At 44.8% G+C, this 8,243-nt stretch overlaps 1 protein-coding gene across 1 annotated transcript; it reads left to right on the top strand.

The window, feature by feature from the left end:
* The first annotated feature begins 3,210 nt into the window (after positions 1-3,210).
* On the top strand, positions 3,211-4,943 carry LOC127326723 (MEIOTIC F-BOX protein MOF-like). Its single transcript, XM_051353510.1, has 4 exons — positions 3,211-3,336; positions 3,387-3,806; positions 3,889-4,044; positions 4,878-4,943. Exons 1-4 carry the CDS (start codon positions 3,211-3,213, stop codon positions 4,941-4,943), a joined length of 768 nt encoding a protein of 255 aa, XP_051209470.1.
* Positions 4,944-8,243: the final 3,300 nt, after the last annotated feature.

Raw genomic sequence — 8,243 nt, 5'->3', positions numbered from 1 at the left:
GAGTAACCCTTCTGATTCTTACAGCCAACACATGGACAGATAACAAAACCCCCCTGCTTGTTCGCATTAGCCACTACGAGGAAATCTTTCAAACCCGTAATGAACTCGCCGTAGAGTCGGTTACCATACATCCATTGCCGATTCATCTGCATTATTATTATATAAAATATATAATTAACCATCATGCATTTGTTAAACTAACTAGCTACAAATAATAGAAATTAAACAATGAACTACACACATGCATATTTTATCAATGACACATGAAAGGTTCAAGTTGCTAACCGCGATCGAGGAGAAAAAATAAATGAGAAAGCTCAAGTGTGGCTCGGACACTTCATATCATATTTGTTTCATGCTCTCGGGCATTTCATCGAACACCTTGTGTGCATAAGAGGAACCAAAAGCAAACCCACCACCCCTTGTGAAGATTGTGAAGAGAAATGGCACCAAATGGCTAAGTGAAGTGAGATGAGCTGCCTTTTATAGGGATGGGCCTTTAGTCCCGGTTGGCACAACCGCGCGACTAAAGGCCTTCGGGCCAGGCCTGAGGACCTTTAGTCGCGGTTGGCCTGGCCAACCGCGACTAAAGCTCCTCCCGTCCACCAGCTGGCCACCGAGCGCGCTGGGCCCAGGTCTTTAGTCGCGGTTCGCCTCCCGAACCACGACTAAAGAGCCCTTTAGTCGCGGTTCCTATATTTTGGGGACTAATGGGGGTGGACGGAAGCCTCTTTTTCTACTAGTGAGAGGAGCTAGTCAGCTCATCGGCCGTGTGGTAACCATGTGTGCGGACGGCCGGGGAGAACGAATCGGCCTCACCTGCGGCGGCGATGGATCGAAAACAGACATGGCGCAGCCGGGAGCACCGATTATTAGAGGCAAGCACAATTCCTTGACCGTTGCCATAATATTAGGTGGGGACGGACTAAATTTTAGCGAGAAACATAACAAACCGTTTTGTGGCACGTATTATGTATTTTAGTGGAAGGGTAACTCTATCATTTAGGGGTGAGCTCACCAAAATTAGAGAGAAGCCTTAGTGCTTTTATTAGTAGGTAAAGATAAAGATAAAGATACTAGTGGTACGCACGTGTTGGTTTGGACTTTGGACTTCTGATTGGTGATTTCACGGACCAAGTACGTCTCCTGGGCTGCTACCAGCTCGGGCATTTTCTCACGGAAAAAAAGAGAGAGGCGTTTAATACTGATCCATGAGAACATCTATATATGGTGGCCCATATTCGGATGGTTGCACAGCTCAATTTATATCTTTCCGTAAAGAAGGCACGACTTGCCCTGCGCCAACATCGGCGAGCGGGAGTCCGCCGACAAAACGTGGGAGCGTTTCGCGGACTTCGTCGACCACATGCTGACGTCACTAGTGGAAAACAGGGCTTTCTTGTCGCGGGCGCGTCTGGAGCCGCGACAAATGGCCTGGCCACGTCGCCCCGAAACATTTTGGAGCGTTCCGGGTCTTTTGTCGCGGGCCGTACCACGACCCGCGACAAAAGGGGTCTGAGGCTTTGTGCCACCTGCTGGCACCCCTTTTGTCGCGGGTCGTGGTACGGCCCGCGACAAAAGGTAGGAGGGAGAATTAGTGGTGGTGTGAAAAAGAGAAATGCGTGCGTAAGTAATCAGAGCGAGTGGGTGGACCGGGGTTGATTCATCATCAGTAATAATTAATAATTCATCAAGGTAGTACCTATAGTCCGTACGCGTAGGTTTGGATTTCCCCGGCCGGCCGGCGACACGTACGCGTCATATGTACGTACGTACGTATAAATGGAGGTGCTATAGATTTGGGAAGCAGTAGTACGTACTAGCTAGTCTAGTGGACTATATACGGAGGCGCTTAATTAATTATGGATTCAACTACTACGTAAGTTGGTGTCTACTGTACAGTAGTAGTACTGCCGATAATTCAGGATTCAGTTATTAAGTTGGAGGTGAGCATGCACGAATTAGTAATTCACGTCAAAAAATGAATAAACAATAAATTATTTCATATTTAAATTCCTCACATTTTTCTAATAATAATGGACATATTATTTGTCCAAATGCGATTTATAGATTTAAAGATAATAATTATGTGATATTATATAAATAATAGATATATTATTTAATAATAGTAATAAAAATGAAAAAAAAATTCATATTTAAATTCCTCACATTTTTCTAATAATAATGGACATATTATTTTGTCCAATTGCGATTTACAGATTCAAAGATATTAATTATGCCATATTATATGAATAATAGATATATTATTTAATAATAGTAATAAAAATTGAATAAAAAATAAATTATTTATATTTAAATTCCTCACGTTTTTCTAATAATAATGGACATATTATTTGTCCAATTGCGATTTACAGATTCAAAGATATTAATTATGCCATATTATATTAATAATAGATATATTATTTAATAATAGTAATAAAAATGAAAAAAAAAATTATATTTAAATTCCTCACGTTTTTCTAATAATAATGGACATATTATTTGTCCAATTGCGATTTACAGATTCAAAGATATTAATTATGCCATATTATATGAATAATGGATATATTATTTAATAAAATAGTTTTATTACTTATTTTACTTTCATTAGAATTTAATATTATTATCTTATAAATTATTATTTACTTAAATAATTGTTTTTGTTTTGTTTTCAAAAAATACAAAAAAGTGACACAATGGTATAAGAGTTAATAAGATTGATATGGTAGTATTGGCAACAAGGTACAATCAGCTTCGCGGGAACACAGCAGGAAAGAACAGAGAAGTTAAGCGTGCTGAGGGTGGAGTAGTGTGAGGATGGGTGACCGACCGGGAAGTGTGACCAAGACTTGAATTTGACTAAAGATTAAGTGTAATTAGTGTTAACAATGGTCCATGCATGTGAGAGAGTACCGAGTCAAACAAAAAGAAAAAAAAATGAAAAAACCCTAAAGGAGCAGCGTCTGCGCGCGCCACGTAGAGGGGCTTTTGTCGCGGGCGGTGTTACCACCCGCGACAAAAGGGGGTGTCCCCTGCGCGCCCCACGGCTGCCACGTGGTGGACCTTATGTCGCGGGTGGTAAGCGACCCACGACAAAAGGTTGGGCCTTTTGTCGCGCCTTCGTTGTCGCGGCTGGCCGCCCGCGACAAAAGGGTCTTACGACCCGCGATATTAAGCCTATTTTCCACTAGTGCGTCCATCTCGCTAGACATGCAGCTGGACGCCTTCCGCCTGCACCTCCTCAGAGGCAGCATCGCCGCCTCCGCCCGATGGATCCACCGCGGACTCCGGCACGTTCCGACGGTCGTTGACATACGCTCCGCCGACGACAGCATTGTCGCCTGGCGACCACGAACGTCGGTCTCGCGTCCCACCAAATTCTCCAGCCACCTAACGAGACGCTGCACCTCGTGCATGTCAAGATCATCGAGGGCTTCACCAAGGACCTCGGCCACTACTGCCCGGTGCTCGAGGAGCTCCACATGGAGAGCTCATGCTCATGCTCGAGGACCTACGGCACCGGAGCCGGACCCCTCATGCTCATGGCTCCACGCCTCGCATCCATCCGTCTCGACATACCACATGACCGCTGGCGGTACTATTACCACGCCGACGCTGTAGCATTCGACCCACAGCCACTGCCATTGCTCGCCGACGCGTCGATCCGGCTCACCGGCCAATACAAGCACCACCCAGACCGGCCGCTTTGGCAAGCGCGCAAGCTTGACTTCGTGAAGTCCGTGAGCAGCTTCATAGCTTTCCTCCCCAACGTCGCAAATCTACATCTCTCGGGCTTCACCGTCGAGGTACTACTCTCCAATCAACTTATATGGTTTAGCTTTTTTTTAATCCTATGGAAGTTACACGTCCGATCCTTCTCTTTCCCAGGAATCATTGCAAGAAGAATTTCTAGAATTTCCGGTGCTCCATAATTTGAAGACACTGCTCATGGAAGAATGTGGTGTCGGAGCCAGCTTCCTGGTCTTGACAAGCATCCTCCGGAGCACGACTAACTTGGAGAAGCTTGGATTGCACCAGTGCATTGTACGTTGTACTCTTTCATTGCACTTCCTTAATTTTGTCCCTTCGTTTTGGGTTTGCAATTTTACATGCATTGACACTTGTACGCCAACCATAGTTTTTAGATGACTCGGTTAAGAAGGGGATGGAGAGGAGGCAACAGGTTTCGCAAAGCCAACAGCCTGTTTCCTGGTGCAAGAAGCTCAAATCGATAGAAATCACGCGACGGGCGGAAGATGAGACACACATGCTCAATGTCTTGTTAGAAATCTCGGAGGGTATGTCGTCCACTTGGTGGTCGAGGGTCAAGATATCAAGTACAATTGTGTAGAAAATATGGTGAATTCAGGACAAAAGTACGGCGGTGCTTACATATCACAATATCAAACGACTTGCAACGTTATATCTAGAATTATCACGAACAATCCAAATCGAGGGATTGTGACCAGTTTATTCATAATACAATCCAATGTAATTTCCTGGATCCTTTTTTGAAGATCAGTAACCAAAGAGCTCACCACTGGTAAGTTTTATGGCCAACTATGAGATTCCGTCGTCTAAATCCTACCGGTCCTGGAGAGGAGCTGAATCCGAGCTCCAACAAAGCCGCCTTATCTTACTTGGATGGGAATTCCGGGAAAGTTGACCGCCATACATATCTAATTAAGCTAAGCCATGGCCATTTATTAGTAGCTTAGCTCCCATGGTTACTTGCCCAGATTAGTGCCCGTCAAACGTCCTCACGCAGCTTGCCATGGCTATGATTATCTGTTTTCAAAATATAAAACAAGATGGCTGCAATCGCAGACACAGCATGCATGCGTGTTACTGCACGAAGGACTTGAATTGTTTATTAGGTTGGACTGGCTGGAGACTCTGTGTGGGAAAAGTCCACCTATATGGAGGGATGGTTTACCGCGTAGGTCTAACTGCTTCGTGCTAAATAAATATGATAAAAAAAAATCATCGCGATTTTTATTTCTATTAGGTTGCACTTGTTCCTATAACAAAATATTTGCCTTCGTCCTTTGATATGAGGCCTCTTTGGGTTGATTTATTCTCCAACTCAAAGTTACCACATACTTGGTACCCAAAAAAATATGGATCAAGGTCTTGTGGATTTTTGCGGGAAGGTGAATCCCGATATTTTGGCAATGTTCTTATTGCCTTTTGGTTCACCCTCGGCCTACGGGCACGGCAGATCACACTTCCGACCTATGGTGGATCTCCTCCCCCGAAAAAATGAGAAGAAGAAGACGAGTGGCATTATTTGCTACATCATTTCACTACAGGAATCTGCCGCTGCGCCGACGGTTGAGAGCCCTCGGCCTAGCCATGGAAGGCCGTCGGCGTATCCTACGCCGAGGGCTGCCGTCGGCGTAGCCCCTCAGCGAAAGTCTCCCTCGGCGGAGTCACGCCGGCGTAGGACCAGCCCTCGGCGTAAACGTTGGATGCCGACGGTCGTTTCGGGCTCTCGGCGTCTGAGCCCTCGGCACAGCAATGGCCGGTGCATCGGCCGTTAACGGACGTCAGCGCTACACCGACGGGCATGGCCCTCGGCGTATATCTCCAATAAAAATATTAAAAAATCGCCACGAACCCTAACGGGCTCGCGCCGCCGCCGCGTTCTGTTGGTGGCCGGTGTGCCGCCGCCGCGTTCTGCTCCCGAGCGCCGGTCCTGTGGGAGCGTCTGTTCCATGCGCGTGCGGACGCGGCCGCACACCGGCTCGTGCGCGTGCAGGCACCTAGGGCGCGTGGAGGTAGAAGACGGCGAGGTCCTGGGCGGCGGCCGTCGGAGAAGAAGGCGGGGAAGACCTGGGCGCGGCCGTCGGAGGAGAAGGCGGCGAGGTCCTGGGCGGCGTGGTCCTGCGCGGTGCGGCCGTCGGAGGAGGAAGGCCGCGAGGACTTGGGCCGAACCGTCGGAGGCAGAAGGAGAAAGGCGGCGAGGTCCAAGGCGGAGCCCCTGGAGGAGGAAGGCGGGGAAGACATGGGCGCGGCCGTCGGAGGAGAAGGCGGCGAGGTCCTGGGCGGCGTGGTGCGGCCGTGGCGTGGTCCTGCGTGGTCCTGTGCGGCCATGGCGAGGTCCTGGGCGTGGGAGGAGAGAGATAGGGAGGACAGGAGAAGATAAGGCCTGGTGCGGCCGTGGCCTTTTTTCCTTTTTTTTCCCATGCCATGTCATCGATCCATGGACTAACCCTGCTAACCAATCAGAATTCGTCTAATATCTGGGCAATCCGTGGCTAGCTGAATACTGCCCTCTGATTGGTCGCATTTTGAATCGAGCACAACTAATTTAAACAAAATCAAAAAAATGTAAAACTTTCGCACAGCCTCATCTTATGTTAATTAGTTTCTAGGAAAAATATAAAACTTGTGTATCGCAAATGTTTTAGAAAAACCTTCTCAAGAATGACCTACGATGTCCAAAGTTATATGGCTTTCAGGTCAAATGAGCTAGCTCATGACCTAAACCATGGCATAGTTTGTCGAACTGAGACCATATCGCGCACACGCGTGTGTATTCATATGGGAAGCAATGTTGTTGTTGGGGAATTTTGTGGTATTTTTATAAAAAAAATCCATTTTTTAATTACCGAGCGTGAAAAGCGGGGTTTTGTGAAGCACCTACCAAGAAACCATTCCAAAATTGCACACCTAAATTTTCAAGAATGCTAGACCATATTGTATGTACAAATCACCAACTTCTTGCACCTCATAATATTTCTAGGCACCTCTCACCAAAAAGACAAATTGCTGCCGATTCAGCTGGGAGCGGACAAAATTTGAACTACAGCTGCATGATTGTTTGCCCTTAATTTTTTGAAAAAAATATTTTTAGGTTCACAACTATATATTTTATCATAGATCTACAAAGAGTTTTAAAAAATTATGCATCTAGGTTAGAAAGTTCATGCCCGCTGTTTTGGCCGCATTTTGAATCGAGCACAACTAATTCAAAAGAAATAAAAAAAATGTGAATCCTTCGCACTACATCATCTTATGTTACTTAGTTTCTAGGAAAAATATAAAACTTGGCGTATCGCAAATATTTTAGAAAAACCTTCTCATAGATGACCTACGATGTCCAAAGTTATATGGCTTTCAGGTCAAATGAGCTTGGTCATGACCTAAACCATGGCATAGTTTGTCGAACTGAGCCCATACCGCGCACACGCGTGTGTATTCATATGGGAAGCAATGTTGTTGTTGGGGGATTTTGCGGTCTTTTTATAAAAAATCTATTTTTTAATTACCGAGCGTGAAAAGCGGGGTTTTTTTGTGAAGCACCTACCAAGAAACCATTCCAAAATTGCACCACCTAAATTTTCAAGAATGCTAGACTATATTGTATGTACAAATCACCAACTTCTTGCACCTCATAATATTTCTAGGAACCTCTCACCAAAAAGACAAATTGCTGCCGATTCAGCTGGGAGCGGACAAAATTTGAACTACAGCTGCATGATTGTTTGCCCTTAATTTTTTGAAAAAAATATTTTTAGATTCACAACTATATATTTTATCATAGATCTACAAAGAGTTTTAAAAAATTATGCATCTAGGTTAGAAAGTTCATGCCCGCTGTTTTGGCCGCATTTTGAATCGAGCACAACTAATTCAAAAGAAATAAAAAAAATGTGAATCCTTCGCACTACATCATCTTATGTTACTTAGTTTCTAGGAAAAATATTAAACTTGGCGTATCGCAAATATTTTAGAAAAACCTTCTCATAGATGACCTACGATGTCCAAAGTTATATGGCTTTCAGGTCAAATGAGCTTGGTCATGACCTAAACCATGGCATAGTTTGTCGAACTGAGCCCATATCGCGCACACGCGTGTGTATTCATATGGGAAGCAATGTTGTTGTTGGGGGATTTTGCGGTCTTTTTATAAAAAAATCTATTTTTTAATTACCGAGCGCGAAAAGCGGGGTTTTTTGTGAAGCACCTACCAAGAAACCATTCCAAAATTGCACCACCTAAATTTTCAAGAATGCTAGACTATATTGTATGTACAAATCACCAACTTCTTGCACCTCAAAATATTTCTAGGCACCTCTCACCAAAAAGACAAATTGCTGTCGATTTAGCTGGGAGCGGACAAAATTTGAACTACAGCTGCATGATTGTTTGCCCTTAATTTTTTGAAAAAAATATTTTTAGGTTCACAACTATATATTTTATCATAGATCTACAAAGAGTTTTAAAAAATTATGCAT

This window comes from Lolium perenne, chromosome 6 (assembly GCF_019359855.2).
Source record: "Lolium perenne isolate Kyuss_39 chromosome 6, Kyuss_2.0, whole genome shotgun sequence".
NCBI classification, from domain to species: domain Eukaryota; kingdom Viridiplantae; phylum Streptophyta; class Magnoliopsida; order Poales; family Poaceae; genus Lolium; species Lolium perenne.
The sequence above is the reverse complement of the archived record's forward strand: the minus strand, read 5'-3'. Positions and strand labels throughout refer to the sequence as shown.